Source organism: Sinocyclocheilus grahami, unplaced genomic scaffold (assembly GCF_001515645.1).
Source record: "Sinocyclocheilus grahami isolate Dianchi unplaced genomic scaffold, SAMN03320097.WGS_v1.1 scaffold110.1, whole genome shotgun sequence".
NCBI classification, from domain to species: Eukaryota; Metazoa; Chordata; class Actinopteri; order Cypriniformes; family Cyprinidae; genus Sinocyclocheilus; species Sinocyclocheilus grahami.
Genome location: NW_015505289.1, coordinates 1,792,121 through 1,812,565, shown reverse-complemented (window position 1 = coordinate 1,812,565; position 20,445 = coordinate 1,792,121). Strand labels below are relative to the sequence as shown.

General features: G+C 35.2%; 1 protein-coding gene across 3 annotated transcripts in view; it reads left to right on the top strand.

Annotated features, from left to right (window-relative positions):
• The window catches only part of scarb1 (scavenger receptor class B, member 1), a 20,612-nt gene extending 1,142 nt beyond the window's left edge, over positions 1-19,470 (top strand). Inside the window, exons 1-13 of one of the 3 annotated variants that reach the window (XM_016277244.1) lie at positions 1,836-2,217; positions 3,744-3,904; positions 5,553-5,694; positions 5,772-5,975; positions 6,082-6,177; positions 7,216-7,331; positions 7,426-7,592; positions 8,065-8,183; positions 12,637-12,710; positions 12,854-12,905; positions 15,787-15,933; positions 17,581-17,653; positions 18,874-18,956. In XM_016277244.1, the coding sequence (XP_016132730.1) occupies positions 2,098-2,217; positions 3,744-3,904; positions 5,553-5,694; positions 5,772-5,975; positions 6,082-6,177; positions 7,216-7,331; positions 7,426-7,592; positions 8,065-8,183; positions 12,637-12,710; positions 12,854-12,905; positions 15,787-15,933; positions 17,581-17,653; positions 18,874-18,884 (1,482 nt within the window). In that variant the 5' untranslated portion in view covers positions 1,836-2,097 and the 3' untranslated portion in view covers positions 18,885-18,956. Of the gene's footprint in view, positions 1-1,835; positions 2,218-3,743; positions 3,905-5,552; positions 5,695-5,771; positions 5,976-6,081; positions 6,178-7,215; positions 7,332-7,425; positions 7,593-8,064; positions 8,184-12,636; positions 12,711-12,853; positions 12,906-15,786; positions 15,934-17,580; positions 17,654-18,873 lie in introns of those variants that run through there. The other 2 variants (XM_016277242.1, XM_016277243.1) reach the window with 2 other exon arrangements.
• Positions 19,471-20,445: the final 975 nt, after the last annotated feature.

The window sequence follows — 20,445 nt, the reverse complement described above, 5'->3', positions numbered from 1 at the left end:
ATGTTCTTCCAGCAGCTGTTTGATCATTTATCATGGCTCTTTAACATAATACGCCATGTTTTTAATGACAGTTTAACAGTACAGTACATAAACAGTGGAAAAAATAGTATATGTATAAATTTAAAAAACATTGGCCTCAGAACTTATATTTTATTTTGGACATCAAACTTATTCATATAAAAGAAAATATTAAAATCTCATTACTTATTCAAATGACAAATTACTGTATTAACTGCATAAACCCAACACTATGCAAATGTAACATGAATAGGACGATGTTCTAAATGCATAAAGAACAGAAGAATGAATTTCAGATTTATTACAATTTTTAATACAGTTGTTTGATTCCATGCACAGCATTTGACACCAAAAAAGTGCGCATGTGAGGCCTTTTCATTTCCCTTTTAGTTGATAAATCTGTTCATTGTGTTATTCTAATTATAAGGAATATATGCTTGGTTGCATCTAATTATTTGCATTTAGTATTTTTTATTTTTTTTTCCTGCTGTTCGCTATGCCATCAGAAAAGACATTTTTGGTTTATCTAAAGTAGTCCAGTAGTCCAAATACGTTTTGGGGCCACCGTATGTACGTATTGTAAACTTTGCTTTTAAATTGTGCCAAACATGACTTTATAACTTTATAGATTAGATTTTCTAAATAGTTTCTTATCCTTCATGGTGGGAGGCGTGTGCAACTACATTACCCAGAAGCCTCTGGCTTATAGGTGGCGCTTTGGGCATCGTAAACATGGTAATCAAACCGCAAGAGCGCTATAAAACCTGCAGGATTAGAGAGCCGGACTTTAACATCACTCATCAGCTGTACTGTACATGATCATAAAGTCAGCAGAGCATTAATAACTCAATGGCCAGAGTTTTATGGCTTTATCTTGTATAAGTGATAGTTTGTTCAGCCGTCACGCTTTGAGTTCCCTGCGCTTTTCAGAGGAAATCTCTTTATTGTTCTCAAAGCTCTGCGTGTGTTTGTGAAGTGAACTGTGTGAAAATAAGGATGGCGGTGTCTAAGTCTACATTATCAATCGTTTTTATAGTTCTGGGAGGTTTGTCGGTTTTATTCGGGACTGTGCTGGTGTTTGTCGGACCTATTATAATAGACGATCAAATAGTGAAGGTAAGTCCTACACCTGACAGGTGCACAAAACGCTCTAATGAACCATATTTGCATTTTAAAATAACATAAAGTTACAAAAACACGTGCTTTAGTGTCGACCAGCCTTGAACTGAGCTCGATATGACTTTCTGTAGTTGTCTTGTGCATTTAAAAAACATAAATAGGAACGACCATTAAGTTATCTAACTTAATAACTAAGTTAGCCTATATTAATACTAGATAATAATAATAAAAGCCTACATAAAATAGTTGTGGTAGTCGTAGATTGTCAAATGTGTGCGTAATCAACCGATAATGACACCTTTGTTTCATTCTTTCACCGTCAGTTTTGTTTGATTTTTAATTTATGTATTGTTTGAATTTTCAGAATTAGGCATTGTTTTGTAAATGCCATGTAGTCTTGTATTTTACCTTGGTGTCACTTGCAACTCTTACCGATTTTACTACATGCATCACAGTTTCTACAAAAATATTGCCAACATAGATAATAATAAAAAATGTTTTTGAGCAGTAAATCAGCATATTAGAATGATTTCTGGAGGATCATGTGACGCTGAAGACTGGAGTAATGATGCAGAAAATTCAGCTTTGCGTGGCAGTAATAAATTACATTTTAAAAATCCTTCATGGTGGGAGGCGTGTGCAACTACATTACCCAGAAGCCTCTGGCTTATAGGTGGCGCTTTGGGCATCGTAAACATGGTAATCAAACCGCAAGAGCGCTATAAAACCTGCAGGATTAGAGAGCCGGACTTTAACATCACTCATCAGCTGTACTGTACATGATCATAAAGTCAGCAGAGCATTAATAACTCAATGGCCAGAGTTTTATGGCTTTATCTTGTATAAGTGATAGTTTGTTCAGCCGTCACGCTTTGAGTTCCCTGCGCTTTTCAGAGGAAATCTCTTTATTGTTCTCAAAGCTCTGCGTGTGTTTGTGAAGTGAACTGTGTGAAAATAAGGATGGCGGTGTCTAAGTCTACATTATCAATCGTTTTTATAGTTCTGGGAGGTTTGTCGGTTTTATTCGGGACTGTGCTGGTGTTTGTCGGACCTATTATAATAGACGATCAAATAGTGAAGGTAAGTCCTACACCTGACAGGTGCACAAAACGCTCTAATGAACCATATTTGCATTTTAAAATAACATAAAGTTACAAAAACACGTGCTTTAGTGTCGACCAGCCTTGAACTGAGCTCGATATGACTTTCTGTAGTTGTCTTGTGCATTTAAAAAACATAAATAGGAACGACCATTAAGTTATCTAACTTAATAACTAAGTTAGCCTATATTAATACTAGATAATAATAATAATAAAAGCCTACATAAAATAGTTGTGGTAGTCGTAGATTGTCAAATGTGTGCGTAATCAACCGATAATGACACCTTTGTTTCATTCTTTCACCGTCAGTTTTGTTTGATTTTTAATTTATGTATTGTTTGAATTTTCAGAATTAGGCATTGTTTTGTAAATGCCATGTAGTCTTGTATTTTACCTTGGTGTCACTTGCAACTCTTACCGATTTTACTACATGCATCACAGTTTCTACAAAAATATTAAGATCTGTTTCCACCATAGATAATAATAAAAAATGTTTTTGAGCAGTAAATCAGCAGATTAGAATGATTTCTGAAGGATCATGTGACACTGAAGACTGGAGTAATGATGCAGAAAATTCAGCTTTGCGTGGCAGTAAGAAATTACATTTTAAAATAACATAAAGTTACAAAAACACGTGATTCAGTGTCGACAAGCCTCGAACTGAGCTTGATATGATTTTCTTACCTTAAAAAACATAAATAGGAACGACCATTAAGTTATCTAACTTAATAACTAAGTTAGCCTATATTAATAATAGATAATAATAATAAAAGCCTACATAAAATAGTTGTGGTAGTCGTAGATTGTCAAATGTGTGCGTAATCAACCGATAATGACACCTTTGTTTCATTCTTTCACCGTCAGTTTTGTTTGATTTTTAATTTATGTATTGTTTGAATTTTCAGAATTAGGCATTGTTTTGTAAATGCCATGTAGTCTTGTATTTTACCTTGGTGTCACTTGCAACTCTTACCGATTTTACTACATGCATCACAGTTTCTACAAAAATATTAAGATCTGTTTCCACCATAGATAATAATAAAAAATGTTTTTGAGCAGTAAATCAGCATATTAGAATGATTTCTGGAGGATCATGTGACGCTGAAGACTGGAGTAATGATGCAGAAAATTCAGCTTTGCGTGGCAGTAATAAATTACATTTTAAAATATATTAACATAGAAAACGGTTCTTTTAAGTTCTAATAATATATCACAATATTACTGCTTTTAATGTAACTTGATCAAAGAAATGCAACCTTGGTGAGCATTTCAAAAACATTTGAACTGAGATCTAAATTCAAGGGACTTTTTATCACTTTTTTTTGTGTGTGTGTGTGTGTGGTTTCGCATACTTTTTAAAAAATACAAATATTCAATGCTGTCTCTCAAAAAGCCATAAATCTGCATTTAATAATTAAATCTAAAGGTGAGGTTTTAAGTTAAGCTATTTTAAATGCATCATTTCACACTTTGGCCACTAACCATCTTCACATCATATCTTCACAGAATGTAGAGATTAACCCGAGCAACGGACTCTCCTACACTATGTGGAAGGACATCCCAGTTCCCTTCTTTATGTCTGTATATTTCCTTCATATTGTCAATCCTAATGAAATCCTAAACGGAGAAAAGCCCACGGTGGTACAGAGGGGGCCATATGTGTACCGGTGAGAATTGTTCCCTTTTTTTGTTGTTGCTTAAACCAGACAATGTATTTTGAAAAGTTCTGTGCAAATCACTTGATCACACTTGTCTGGACATATAATGTTTGTGGATGTTCAGACCTGTAAGTTAAAGGCCTGTGATACTGAAGTTCATGGTAGGTTAGCCAGCATGCCCCTGGGCAGGTTTGCATGTGCATGCGGTCAGTTGTCCAGGCAGGACCACCATAAAGTCTGTTTTCTTCCCTTTAGGAAATAAAGTATCCATCCTGGAGTGATTTGTAAAGAAATAACTTTGCACAATAAAACTGGGTTTGTTTGCACTGGTCAGTATGAGTCTAAAAGCATTCCTCTTGTCCATATAACCTGCCCTAACATGATGTAATATCTCTTTCTTGGACTCATGTGACCTTTAGCACAAAGAGGTTTGTCTGCAGTAGATGTTAGATCTGGATCTGGGTCTGTCTGGTGGCCTTAACCTTACCCGAAGGGCTGAAAAAATAATATGTATAAAAACTGCATATAAAATAGATGCAAAATATATTCCTTGACAAAGATCAAGGAATAGACTAATTAAATATTATTATATTTTTTGGAACAAGGATATGCATTTGTGTTGGGAGTTTTACATTTAAAAGACAGTTGCAGTATTTTCCATAGTCATGACTTCCACAGCTATGAGCCAAGACACCGTAATTTATTTGTATGATTTATTAGATTTTTTTTTAGTGTGGATTCACTTATTGTTATTCTTTTATTTTCTGTCCAGTTTTTATTATTCGAGAGGAGCTGTGATCCTACCCTGGAGCCATGCATACTAGAGCATTGCACTAAAACAGACACAGTGCTGGAACTGAATGAGAATGAGGACGCTCCATACTATCCAGAATTGAAATAATACGATTTATAAGATCATTTTGAAAACCCAAATTTATTAGCACAACATATGTTTATTTAATTTTTATGCTTCATTTTATTTTGTTGCACAACATATTTTATTTTTTATAATATTTTATAAATATCTTTTAACTTATAAGAATTCAGAATTAAAATAAGAAGATTCCGCATAAGACCATTTTGAAAGCCCAAATTTATTAGCCCAACATATTTGTATTATTTTATTTTATGTTGCACAGCATATTTATATAATATTTAATTTTAAAAGTATCAGTAGTGCCTTTTTAACTTCTAAGAATTTAGAATTAAAAGAATAAGATTTCTTATAAGATCCCAAAATAATTGGCACATTCTTTTTTTTATTCTATTTTATGTTTGAACAACATCATATCATGTAATATTTTACTGTATTAATATCAGTCGTGTTTTTTAATGTCTATGTTCATAAGTTGTATTTCTTGTATGTAGAGTATACTTCTGTTGGCATGTTGTTTTAGTCCCGTGGTTTTATCATCATTTCCTCCGTCATAGTTGTGTGGCTTCCTTTTTAAGACCAGGCACATGAAACAAATCACATGCTTGTTTGCAATCTGAGCGGGGGGCTGCCAGTCTTTTTGTGTGACTTTCTAATGCACTGACCGAGAATCTCACAGTTGTTCCTCAAAAAGCTGAATTTTGCTGTGTTAGGGTAACATTGCTGCAAATCAGCTGGCTAAAGGTCACACTTTTCTGTTGACGAGACTGGTATCTGTTTCAGTGAAAACCGCTGGAAGGACAACATCACATTCCATGACAACCACACAGTCTCGTATAAGGAATATCGGCAGTATTTCTTTGAGGAGAGCATGTCTGTGGGAGATGAATCCGACGTGGTCACCATCCCTAACATGCTAGTGCTGGTGAGAATTCAGGACTGTATATTTAGTCCACTATGAAAAGCAATTGAAAGAACTTGGTTTTTCATTCACGGTTTCAGGGCGCATCAGTAATGATGGAGAATATGCCCCTTCCTGTACGCTTGCTGCTCAGCACCGCGTTCAAGTCCTTCAACGAAGGACCTTTCTTGACAAAGCCAGTTGGAGAACTCATGTGGGGCTACGACAGCAAGTTGGTGGACTTCCTGAACAAATACTTCCCTGGAATGCTCCCAACCAGCGGGAAGTTTGGCTTGTTTGCAGAGGTGGGTGTTTTCTGGGTCTTGTTACAGGAGCTTCGTCAGTGGTGATGATTAGTTTTGTGGTTTTTAGCCTCATTGATTTTCTTGTTTTGTTTCGCTCTATATATAGTTTAACAACTCCAACACTGGACAGTTCACCGTCTTCACTGGTCAAGATGACATCCGGAAAGTTCATATGGTGGACTCTTGGAATGGCCTGAAAAGCGTAAGCCAAATGTTTTTTGAGACCATCGTAAAACAAAAAAACACTTCAGTAGCTCCGTTCCAAAACATTAGTTAGCTGCCTATATAGACAGCATACTAGGGCCAGAAACTTACACTGTGCATGAATACCTTGCATTCTCAAAATGTGTCAGAATGCAGATTATATTGCAATGTAAGTTTACGCTGCATATGTTGCATTGCCAGAAGGGTTATAGCGGGCAGCAGTAGCAGTTGGCAATCCCAAATTGTTTTGCAAAGAAACATATTTAATAAAATACTATATGAATATGTAATTTTAGCTAGTAATTACACATGAAATATATGTAAATGTATATGTACATTTTACACAATTAAAATAAGTAAATCACACAATTTTAAAAGTCTTTTATATGCTCACCAAGGCTGCATTTATTTGATCAAAATTCCTTTTCTAATTTTTCTTTCTATTTTTTTTTCACTTTTTTCTCTTCTTTTTTTTTTTTTTTTTTTTTTTTTTACGATATCTCTTTTTATTTTTTCTTAATTATTTTGCTTTTATTTTTCCATTTGTCTTTCACCTTTTTTCTTTTCTCTTTTCCTTTCTTTTTTTCTCTTTTCTTTTCGCTTCTTTTCATCCCTTTTAATTTTGCAGTAAAAACTGTAATATTAGGAAATATGAATACAGTTTAAAATAAATGTTTCTATTTTAATTGATTTTAAAATGTCATTTATTTCTGTTGTGGAAAAGCTGAATTTTCAGCATCCTCAGTGTCAGTGAAGATTAAAAAAAAAAAAAAGAAATCAATATTTGTTTACGTTATTTATTTTCTTTAGAGTATCATGCTGTTAGCGTAGTGGCAAGTGAACATTAAAAATAGTGCCCAGTGATTCTCTCATGCGGAATGATATTTGTGAGTTGCTGTTTATTAAGATTGTTCCATTTAAGTTACTAAAAGTTGTCTTGGATTTGATGCTGCCGATGTAGGAGATCAGACCTTGTGGTGTTGCATAAAGATAGTGATATCATGCTATATGTAAAGGATCTTTGTTTAATCTGCAGGTGGATTACTGGATGTCTGAACAGTGTAACCAGATCAATGGTACAGCGGGTCAGATGTGGCCTCCGTTCATGACTAAAGAGTCGACGATGCCCTTCTACAGCCCTGATGCGTGCAGGTGAACACCCACACTTATACCCTCTGTAAGATAGCAAGTTTTAATGACTCTGCGGGTTCTAAGGGCTTGTTTTGTGGCAATTCTCTAAACTCAGGTCCATGGAGCTGGTCTACCAAAGGCCAGGCGTGTCGCGCGGGATTCCTGTGTTCCGCTTCGTGGCTCCAAAGACTCTCTTTGCCAACGGTACAGATTATCCTCCCAATGAGGGCTTCTGTCCGTGTCGACAGTCCGGCCTTCTCAACGTCAGCACCTGCAGACACAGTGAGTCTCTAGTATTTTTCTTTTTCTTTCTTTTCTTCCCAAGTTTCTCTTTTTCCTTGATTTCATTTCTTTTCTTTTGTTACCTTTTCTTTTTTCCTTTGCAAATTTTTCCTTTATTTAATTTTTTCTCTTTTTTCCTCTCTTTTCTTGAACCCTATATCTTTTATTTTTCTTAATTTTTTTTCTTTCACCCTTTTCTTCTCTAATTTCTCTTTTTGTTTTCATTTTTTCTTTTATTTAATTTATTTTTCTTTTTTCTTTCTTTTTTCTCTTCTATCCCTTTTTATCCCCTTTTTTCTCGTCTTTAATCTTTTTCTTTTTCTTAAGTTTTTGCTTCTCCTTTCTTATTTTTAACCTTATTTTTAACCTTATTTGTCTTTCTTTTTTTTTTTTGCTTTTCTGTTCTTTATTCATTTATTTTTATTTTTCTCTGTCATTCACCTTTTTTCTTTTCTTTTTTCTTCTGTCACAGATTCCCCTGTGTTTATCTCTCATCCGCACTTTTTTGAGGCTGATCCCGTCCTCTTGGACACTGTCAATGGATTGAGCCCAAATGAAGAAGAACATGGGCTTTTCATTGATATCCACCCGGTAAGAAAACCAGGCACACAGAGAAACATACTGTAACCTGTAGCATTATTATTGGGAACTACTCCTTATAATTAGTTGGACATTTCTAGTTTTTCTAGAGTCTTTCTGGAAATAAAATTCTATTAAAAAATATATATAATGTATTATATAATATAACTTTTATAATAATTCATAACAAAAAAAAACAATATTTGTTACATAATTTTTACTTCAAGAAGGCAAACGAATAACAACTGATGGTATGTTTCTTTCTCGTCTGGTGACTGAGCAAGTTTGAAACTTATCTCTCAAGGTCATTGATTATCGGTTGTCATGGCTCAAAAAACCTAATGTCTTTATCTCTGAAATTGGCCATGAATGTGAAATTGATCGTTATATCTTTTATCAAAATTTCTTGCATAAACGTCTGCTTTTATTTGGCTTTAAAAGATGTACCAGCAGGTTTTGCCCGTTGCTGTGTTCTGTGTTTGGCGTCCACACTTCCTCTAATTGTGACTAAGATTGCATGCTTGTGGTTGTTATGAAAATCAGTGTTTCAGCTTTGTCACTGGTTTGATAATGAGATTACATTGCTCATTACTGCCATTAAACCATTACAAAATCTGATAAGCTAATTGGAAATGATGGGCATCGTGACCTTTATGATGTTTGTATAGCTTTCAGCAACTTAATGACCCATTATAAACAAGATTCTAAAGGTATGGTCTTTTTACATGGATTTTATATGGATTTCTGATTACATATTTTAGATTTAAACCTTTCTGTTTAATTCAGTAGTGCTTGTGGTTTATAGGGGGTTAAACATAGCTGGAAATCTGGCATTTGCCATTTTGATTTTAGTTGGTTAGTTAATTTGGTAGTAGTGAGCATTTATCACTTTGCTGGTGTTAGATGTGAAACTCCTGATGTCTGCATCCGTGGGCCTTTTGCCACACATGTAGTTTGATAAGACAAACTCCACTTTATGACTTCTGATTAGCTGGAGATACGGACGCAGCTTTACATCGCTAAACTGAACAGAATTGCACAATCCTGACACACTTCTTGGCCTGCTATTCGTCCGGTTGCAAAACGCGATGGTTATCTTGTTGTACTGCCTTCATCTGTTTTCATGCTTGCATTTGTCGTCAATGAAAAAGATGTTTTTCTGAAAGTGCTGCGGGACATGCAAACAGCCTCGGCTTGGTTTGAATGTCTGGGATGAATTGACGGCATGAAACCTGATTAGCTCCAGAGTGTTTGGATGCTCGGATCAATTACTAAGTTGTCACGAAAGCTCTTTGGATTCAGTGTTTTCTGCAGAAGCAAATGCATTTTTTGCCCTCTCATAGTTCAGAACTAGGTCTTCATTGAATCTACACCCTCAAAATAATGGATTCAATAGAGAACAGTGCAGTTTAGTTTGACTGCGTCTAAATCAATTCAGCAAATTATTATTTTTTCTATGATTTTTCAAGATTCCTTTGCTAATTTTTCCTTTATTTAATTTTTTCTCTTTTTTCCTCTCTTTTCTTGAACCCTATATCTTTTATTTTTCTTAATTTTTTTTCTTTCACCCTTTTCTTCTCTAATTTCTCTTTTTGTTTTCATTTTTTCTTTTATTTAATTTATTTTTCTTTTTTCTTTCTTTTTTCTCTTCTATCCCTTTTTATCCCCTTTTTTCTCGTCTTTAATCTTTTTCTTTTTCTTAAGTTTTTGCTTCTCCTTTCTTATTTTTAACCTTATTTTTAACCTTATTTGTCTTTCTTTTCTTTTTTTTGCTTTTCTGTTCTTTATTCATTTATTTTAATTTTTCTCTGTCATTCACCTTTTTTCTTTTCTTTTTTCTCCTGTCACAGATTCCCCTGTGTTTATCTCTCATCCGCACTTTTTTGAGGCTGATCCCGTCCTCTTGGACACTGTCAATGGATTGAGCCCAAATGAAGAAGAACATGGGCTTTTCATTGATATCCACCCGGTAAGAAAACCAGGCACACAGAGAAACATACTGTAACCTGTAGCATTATTATTGGGAACTACTCCTTATAATTAGTTGGACATTTCTAGTTTTTCTAGAGTCTTTCTGGAAATAAAATTCTATTAAAAAATATATATAATGTATTATATAATATAACTTTTATAATAATTCATAACAAAAAAAAACAATATTTGTTACATAATTTTTACTTCAAGAAGGCAAACGAATAACAACTGATGGTATGTTTCTTTCTCGTCTGGTGACTGAGCAAGTTTGAAACTTATCTCTCAAGGTCATTGATTATCGGTTGTCATGGCTCAAAAAACCTAATGTCTTTATCTCTGAAATTGGCCATGAATGTGAAATTGATCGTTATATCTTTTATCAAAATTTCTTGCATAAACGTCTGCTTTTATTTGGCTTTAAAAGATGTACCAGCAGGTTTTGCCCGTTGCTGTGTTCTGTGTTTGGCGTCCACACTTCCTCTAATTGTGACTAAGATTGCATGCTTGTGGTTGTTATGAAAATCAGTGTTTCAGCTTTGTCACTGGTTTGATAATGAGATTACATTGCTCATTACTGCCATTAAACCATTACAAAATCTGATAAGCTAATTGGAAATGATGGGCATCGTGACCTTTATGATGTTTGTATAGCTTTCAGCAACTTAATGACCCATTATAAACAAGATTCTAAAGGTATGGTCTTTTTACATGGATTTTATATGGATTTCTGATTACATATTTTAGATTTAAACCTTTCTGTTTAATTCAGTAGTGCTTGTGGTTTATAGGGGGTTAAACATAGCTGGAAATCTGGCATTTGCCATTTTGATTTTAGTTGGTTAGTTAATTTGGTAGTAGTGAGCATTTATCACTTTGCTGGTGTTAGATGTGAAACTCCTGATGTCTGCATCCGTGGGCCTTTTGCCACACATGTAGTTTGATAAGACAAACTCCACTTTATGACTTCTGATTAGCTGGAGATACGGACGCAGCTTTACATCGCTAAACTGAACAGAATTGCACAATCCTGACACACTTCTTGGCCTGCTATTCGTCCGGTTGCAAAACGCGATGGTTATCTTGTTGTACTGCCTTCATCTGTTTTCATGCTTGCATTTGTCGTCAATGAAAAAGATGTTTTTCTGAAAGTGCTGCGGGACATGCAAACAGCCTCGGCTTGGTTTGAATGTCTGGGATGAATTGACGGCATGAAACCTGATTAGCTCCAGAGTGTTTGGATGCTCGGATCAATTACTAAGTTGTCACGAAAGCTCTTTGGATTCAGTGTTTTCTGCAGAAGCAAATGCATTTTTTGCCCTCTCATAGTTCAGAACTAGGTCTTCATTGAATCTACACCCTCAAAATAATGGATTCAATAGAGAACAGTGCAGTTTAGTTTGACTGCGTCTAAATCAATTCAGCAAATTATTATTTTTTCTATGATTTTTCAAGATTCTGTCTGGGCCGAGTCATAACTTTCTTTGTGGTGTTGTTAGCCTTTTTCATCAATATTTAATTAAAAATGTAGTGTTTGATAACTTTATTAAATTTCTGTATGTTTCCTACTTGCTGAAGGGCACGTGTAGCTAAATAAGACATTTATTATAATGGGTTTATGTGTTTTAAGTTCACATAAATTAGACGTTATTTTAAGTTGTCTAATAAATGTTCAAATTGATAGCTCTCAATTATGCTGTAATGTTGAATGACTAGTCAATGGTTAAATATTAGGGGGGAAAACATTTTGTAGAGACATCAGTAGTATTAGTATCGATGATACAAACTGGCCTTCAGTCATTAAAAATTAAAATAAAAAGATGCCATTATACAAATATGAAAAATATATTCTCTTTATGTTGTTTGTACATTAATTTGAAGATTGAATGTGAAATTATTGCAATGTAAAAGTATTTTTAAAATCTTTAATGTTAGGTGGGATTAATCCCGATTAATTTGAGAAAACATTTGCGATTTAATAAAAAATGTTTAATCGATTGACTTGATAGACTGGAGTAATGATGCTGAAAATTCATTTCACAGTATTACTGTTTTTTTCTGTATTTTTGATCAAATAAATTCAGCCATAAATAACATTTGGATGGTAGTGTGTGTTTTATATTCATGGGAAAATGTTTAAATGATACTTTTACATTTGATCTTCATCCAGGCTTGGGTTTCAGGGATTCTAAGAGACATTTATGGATATTTTAGTTTATTTACTCATTCATATTCTGTTTAACTTCTATTATGTGTTAGTTGTTTTTTTTAAAAGGTACCAAAAAATGCACCTTGATCTGTATAAAATCAAGTTTATAAAGGGAATGAACTGAAAAAGTATGTTAGCTAAATCACTAGTCCAGTAATACTTCAAGTTTAAAGATATTTTAGTGTAGAAGCAAAGAGCTTAATTCTCTTCCTGAGTGAATGAAATCTGATCTGTATCATACAGTCTCTGTTGGAACGTGTTTTCATTGAAAACTTTGTATTACAGGAGACTGGAGTGCCAATGAACGTTTCCATTCGGCTGCAGCTCAACCTGCTCATCAAGAGGGTATTTGGCATCTCGTAAGTACAGCACAAATACAGTAGGTCAACAGTCACAAATATCTGTGTCTGTTCTGAGGTGCAATCACACAGAACTCCAGCTGTTGTGAAACGACAGCTCTGTTCTTTACAGTGACTCGTTTCTGTGTGTTTGCTCGTTTCAGAGAAACAGGAAAGATAGCTGAAGTGGTGATGCCCATGATCTGGTTTGAAGAGGTAAGAGTGAGTTACAAAAAGAAACCAATGGCACAAAATATCTCATGATGTCTAAATAAAAAGTTTCCAAACAAATGTTAAAATGGCTGAAATGTGCCAAAATACAGCATTTTTCCAATTGGAGTCATTTACAAGTTCAAATTCACTTAAATTTAAAAGGCCCTTAATATTCAGTCACTTTATCAGTTTTACAACACTGATACTATTGGATGAGTACAAAGCTAAATTGAGCTGGATAATGACTAATGTATATTGTAGCGCTGATTTATAGCGGAATCAAATTGGTTTCATAATGAATAACGCAACATTCACACTAGCCATGTTTACATGGACACTTTTTGTTTCAATCAGAATTAAATCATTCCGATGAATCCGAACGTAGTGTTTACATGAACGCTAAATAAAGTGATCAGGTTCATGTGCGCAATTATCTGTCACAAGCTTAAAATCAGATTTCATCTTTCGACATGCACAAATACACAGAGTTTCCTGCTGTTTTTGCATACTAATCATCCTCCTTTTCTTTGTTTTAAAAAGCAGACTTAATATTTGTCTATTTTGGGTCCTAATTAGGAGATGGCAAGCACATTACGTTTTGATGCTTATATTAATCAAGAAGTAAAAACGGCCATTCATGCACCAAAAACAGTACATCTACAGATGAGAGTTCGAAGAAAGCAATTGTGGCACAACGTTATCCTGCACCACTTCACAGATGACGAGTGGAAAGAAAATTTTAGATCGACACGTCAGTCATTTATAATATTGAACAACAACAACATCGGCTCGTTCCGTGCGTCATGCGTCATTATGCCATTTCTACGTCATTGTACATGCGCAAAACTTTCCAGTTTCAGTTTTCAATCCAATCATGTACATTGAACCAAATTGAATCAACACTGAACTAAATTGACTGAATAATGACACTTTTTTGTTTTTGTTTTTAGAGCTGCTTCACAGCTGAAATTGTATTTGTTTCATAGCTGAAGAACTTTAATAAAGCGTATAGTGTTAGTTCTGGCAGGTCATGTGAGTCAAGCTTGCATCGGCTGATTCTCAGCTGTTCCATATCTACTAGGGGTGGAATGGTACACAGATGTCACGGTTCGATACGATTTCGGTACAACAGGGGGAAAAAAACATCTATGCTCGGTTTCTTTTCGTTAATTTTGAACAGACAGTAGATCAAATAAAAAAATTCCGCCTAGATATGAAAATACTCAATATTATTATATTGTTATATATATAAAATCTGCAGTACATATATACATACAAGGAATAAATTCTTGAAATATATTTGATTTAGTTTACAGATAAACAAGGGAAAAAAACAGTGCGACACGTAACGTAGCCTATATATACGCTGAGTTTGTTCATTTTTGTGACACGCTTAATTTGTTCACAGAAAGTAAACCAAAATGGCAGAAAGCGACATCCTATTTGTTTTCTTTATTTTACAAAGCACAATGTTTTGTTTTCATTGTGAGTGTACACAAATAAAAGCAGAACTTTATACAGTGATGCATTATTAATAAGACAGTAAGTGTTTAAAGTTGATTCTGCTGGTATAAGGAAACAGTTGAAGTGATCGTGCCGGCGCGCGCGCGCACACACACACACACACAAAACACATCAGTTCGAGCATTGCTAACTTTACAGCGCAGTTGGTACTTTATCAAAATAAAATACATTGAACCAAACATCAGCGCTCCCACCTCTGTGTCACTGTTGGAACGCGACTGAAGTACAAAGCCTATAATTTACATAATAAATAATAGTTTAGCATTCAGATACATTTCATCGCAAATATGGAAATATTATGGAATATTTCGATTAGTACCGAATGAGAGAGGCCGGATACACGAGCACAAAGCTCCATTTCGCAAACAGTTGAGTGCACAAGCCTTTAAAGTATACTCCTTTGTCAGTCTGTGAGAGACGCATTCAGAATCAGCACATGGTCACTGTCTAGTGGGCTTTGTTTTCAAGTGCGCAACTCATGGCATTCGCTGTTGGGGGAAGTCGTGGCCTAATGGTTAGAGAGTCGGACTCGTAACCCAAAGGTTGCGGGGTTCGAGTCTTGTACCAGCAGAGATTGTAGGTGGGGGGAGTGAGTGAATGTACAGCGGTCTCTCCCACCTTCAATACCACGACTGAGGTGCCCTTGAGCAAGCACTGAACCCCCAACTGCTCCCCGGGCATAAATGGCTGCCCACTGCTCCGGGTGTGTGTGTTCACGGTGTGTGTGTGTTCACTGCTGTGTGAGTGCACTTTGGATGGGTTAAATGCAGAGCAGTAATTCCTAGGGTCACCATACTTGGCCACATGTCACGTCACTTTCTTCTGCTGGCGGCCCCAAACAGCATTGCATTGCTGCGGGCGCCCCCTTCTGGATTGGGGGTGAATTGCCTGTATTCGTTTTAAGGCCTCATGCACCGAACCGAGATGTCCATACCGTGACGGTTCGGTACGAATACATGTATCGTTCCACCCCTAATATCTACCTATAGGAATACGACGCCTATCACGGCATTCCTATATAAGGTCTATTCAGTATTATTCAGCAGCTTTATCACTTGCTCAGGAGCAAATTACGCTCCTCCATCCCCAACTCCTCCTTTCGCCACAGTCAGGACTTGTGGGTGGGGGGGGTTTCGTTTTGCCCAGTACTGAACCATACCGCCAAATCCAAACTGTATGCTAAGGGTCAATCATTTTTACGCTAGTGGTCCTGACAGAACTACATTAATACTGTTGTTTTGTTGTTTATTACTGTGAATCTGTATTGTATAAAGCACTATATACAGTAAATAACTAAATGAATTCAGTTTGAAAGAAAGATAATGTTGAAATCTCTCTCAATTTTCTTCATCTTTCTCAGAGCGGCTACATTGATGGTCCCGTCCTCAACACGTTCCGCACCAATCTGGTGGTGCTGCCCATGGTCATGGAGTATATGCAGTACAGCTTCATCGGTCTCGGACTCGCAGGCATTTTGGGAGCCATGATGTTATACCTCAGTGACAAGGTACGTGGCCTACTGCACTTATTTTGTATGTTTGAGTGTTTTACTAATAATATCTTTTGATTCAGAGTGTGTATGTTTGTGCGAGTGCATGTGCATGTGCGATATGTGAGATATTGAGAGGAAGTGGCTTTACGTGATGCTGAGCAAATGTGGTTTGGTGTTTAATTGTGTCTGAGTAGGTAGAAGCATAAGAACCCAGAAGCACTTTTAATGTTCTTTTATCACCCCACTTTAACACTCTGCATGGGTTTAGATTGTTTAAAGTGCAACTTTTGCATGCTTTGTTTTACAGAAAGCCATGAAAAAGACATCAGTTTCTCTCTCACAAGGGGTCAGCACCAACTATTTATATATGCATATTCAAAAACAGAGATTACAGTGAGAATTACAATCACAAATGTGTATATGCATGTCATTTGTCAAATCTCTAGACTTGAAAACATCTTTTGATTGTTTACAGTGTCACTTAAAGGAAAAATTCACCCAAAAATGAAAATTTGAAAATGTACTCACCCACAGGCCATTCTAGATGTAGATGAGTCTGTTTCTCTGTTGGAACAGATTTGGAGAAATGTAGCATTACATCACTCGCTCACCAATGGATCCTCTGCAGTGAATGGGTGCCGTCAGAATGAGAGCTGATAAAAACATCACCATAATCCACAAGTAATCCACACCACTCCAGTCCATCAGCTAACATCTTGTGAAGCGAAAAGCTGCATGTTTGTAAGAAACAAATCCATCATTGAGGTTTTTAAACCATCACTTCTGGCCAAATTTCAAGTCCACAATCCATAATAAAGCTTCCTCCATTGAAAAAGTCCATCTTCTGTTGTCGTCTCACATCAAAATCCACCGACATATACGTTTATACGTTAATCTATTTTTGCTTGTAAAAGGTGCTTGATCTGTGCAGATTTCTCTCTTGATTCAAGCAAGGCAATTTTTTCACTAGAGAACGCAATATTATATTGTTTAAGCCGGAAGCAGTGGTTTGAAGTTAAAAACGTCTTGATGGTTTTGTTTTTACAAACATGCTGCTTTTCGCTTCACAAGACATTAATTGATGGACTGGAGTGGTGTGGATTACTTGTGGATTATTGTGATGTTTTTATCAGCTGTTTGGACTCTCATTCTGACGGCACCCATTCACTGCTGAGGATCCGTTGGTGAGCGAGTGATGTAATGCTACATTTCTCCAAATCTGTTCTGATGAAGAAACAAACTCATCTACATCTTGAATGGCCTGAAGGGGAGTACATTTTTAGCAAATTTTCATTTTTGGGTGAACTGTTCCTTTAAATAAGCAAAGCCTGATCATCCTTGAATGTCATGTTGGTGCTTTGAAAAAATTAAGAGCCAGAGAGAAATGATCCCAGACCGATAAGTTTTATTATAATAATGGGAAAATCAGTTTTCAAAGCATGGGATTTAACCACTGCACGATCATGTTCATATTGCATGCTCCCGCCCCATTCAATCACTTACATCATGCATGCATTGCTGCACACAAGCACTACGGGCCGTTCAAATTCCCTTCGGTTTTTGTCCGCTGTGATGATCTCAGTAGTGTCACTGTGTCCAATAATCAACCTGGCTCCAAATCCTGGCCTCCTGATGTTCAATGAGGTCTGGTTATTCTTTTAGGAAAGCATAAAAGATACAAAACACGACCCGACCAGTGAGACGCAGGCTGAAAAATATTGCATGAACGACACAGGTGGGTTTTTGGTTCAGACATGCCTCTTTTCAAACACTTCTTCTGCAGGTGGGATGTTTTAAGAGTCACACAAGCATATTGAAATGAACGCATGTCTTCATTTCACCTTTATAGTCACTGTAAATTCATTTAATCTGCTTCACTGATGATCAGTCCATCATAACTCATCAGAACTTTTCGGGCAATTTCTAATTTGTTTCTCTATTGGGTGGAAAATTTGGCCACCTGAGCAAAAACATCTCTTATACCAGACCTTTACAGCATACACATGTGGTTACATCATGCACTTGCACCAGTTTGGCCCTTGATGTAACTTAAAAATAATAAATCATATTTCTGAAAACAAGAAAAATTTCAAATTTTTAGGTTACCTGTGGAAACTTTTTGACAGTGCAGTGTTAACTGTACCATTCTTTACCAAGACATTTTATGATGAGCTTGTTTCAAAATAAATGTCATGCAATGATTTTTTTATTCTTTATCTTAAATGTTTTATTAGACTTACAAAATAGTATTATATTATAGCACTGCAGTTATTTCTTATTGACTAGAATACAATCAAATGGCTTTCTCCACTTATTTTCTATCTGCACAACATTTAATTTTTTTCTGTGTGGGTGTGCCGTAAAGTTATTTTGTGTTTGTGGGTTTGTCTGTCTCATGGAGAACTAACTGAGTGCTGATTTGTAAGCATGTGTAGAGCATTTTCTGAAAAAGAAATTGTAGAGTCCTTATTTTATTATTTAATTTTATTAAATATTTTCAATAAAAGCACTTTGCAGTTCCTGAATGGTTAGCCTTTTTTTTTCTTTTGTGTTTGTTTGTTTGGTTTGTTTATTTTATTTTATTTTTATTATTTTTCGGTTTTTATTTTGTTTTTATTATTATTTATTTATTTATTTGTTTATTTATTTTAAAGTTTTTTTTTGTTTTTGTTCATGTACTTACTGTCAATTCTTTTCTTTTGTGTTTGTTTATTTATTATTATTATTATTATTTATTTATTTATTTTTACAAAAAATAAGTAATTTTTTTTGTTCATGTACTCCTTACTGTAAATAATATTTTTCTTTTGTTTTTTGTTTTGTTTGGTTTTTTTTTAGTAAAAATAAAATGTCACATAAAGGTGACATTTTTATAGTTATGTTTAAACCGTTTTAAGTGGGACATTTGCTTGTTGTTTTGCTGTTGTACTCATTTGGTCTTCTTTTCACCGGCAGGTAAAAAGTAGGATGGTTGGTCAGCCCTGCACAGATGTGGATCCGTCCAGCTCCGCATGTGAAAAGACCCCATTACTTCAGACCCCAACAAGTTAAAACCACTATCCACATCACAGCCTACTTTCATAATAACCTTACAATCCCACGATCCACTGGACAACAAATAAACGTTTTTTTTATATATTGGGGTTGAATGAATGAACTGGTTTAAGTACAGACTATTCTGTGTGATGAAGGGGATTTGATGTGGATTACGAAGTATGAGTGAGGCCGTTTAATTTGTGTGTTTTTTGCCCATTGTTTGGGTCTAAAGTGCTGTGTGGGGGTCAATACAAAATTTTTAAAGGTTACTTTTTGACACTTTACAAAATATACTAGACATTGAATTTCAAATGGTGCATTTATAAAAAATTTATAAATGTAAAAATTAAATATGACTAAATGATCAAATCACTCCAAACACTACTTTGTCAGAAGAAAAAAATGCTCTTTGAAGATATTTAATCTTTATCTTGTAACCTTTATCCTGTAAATAAGGGCGTGCCATGAACACTTTGTGACAGTAATGTCCCACTGAATGAAACATCCTCTGAAAGCGGGGGGAAAAATGCAGAGCCAGCACACATTTCTCAATGCATGTTTCCTGTATTCTGTCCGAAAAGGGACTTGTACGTAAAGGATGTAAAATATTCTTTAATGTGTCGTTGTGTTTGCATTCTCTTGATTGCTGTTCATTATGGAATGAAATGGGTTATTTTAAATATTTGAAAACTTTATCAATAATGGCTTTCAATTTCATGGTGGTTTGTTTTAGTTCTGCATGATTCTCAGACAGCAAATGTTAAACTTGGCCTGGACAAATGTCTTTATAACTCTGGCTGCAAACAATGCATGGTCATGAGTCCATGATAAATTTATTACTCATTAAATAATACTGTTAAGGTCTATAAAAAGCTGTGCAGATTAGATAACTGTTGTCTTATCAAATAGTATTGCGTTGTCCATTGAATGAAAACATGAAGGTGTTATCTCACGCCAAAGTCAAATCAAACATAGGATTTAAGTCTATACTGGCTAAAGATTAAATGAAATACTTTCCCCTAATTTTTATTACGGTAACGTGTTTGACTTATTTAGGCCTACTTCATAATTCGTGTTGGCAAGAATGATCATTAGAATCAATTTTCATTAGATTTTTATTTTTTTTATAATATCGAATTATCCAGTCCAGGTGCATTTGTTTTATTAAAATCAACATAAAGGCAGCATAGCAAATACTATTATTTATCATTTGTATTTTACAATTAAAACTCACTATTCCCATTACATTAACGAGAGCGAGGTTCTTTTGACCGCATCTAGATGGCAGCGAGTGACAAACAGTACTGACACTGGGATTGTGTTGAGCTGAATCTTTCTTTGGACTTGTTGCTAATCATTTTAATTTGTTGGTCCTTTTTGAACACCATTTGTGTAATGCTCGCAGAACAGTACGGTGATGAAGAAATACACAAATCCTGGCAAATGTGTGGCCGCAGTTGTGTTGACAGAGAGTTTTTACATTGTGTAAAA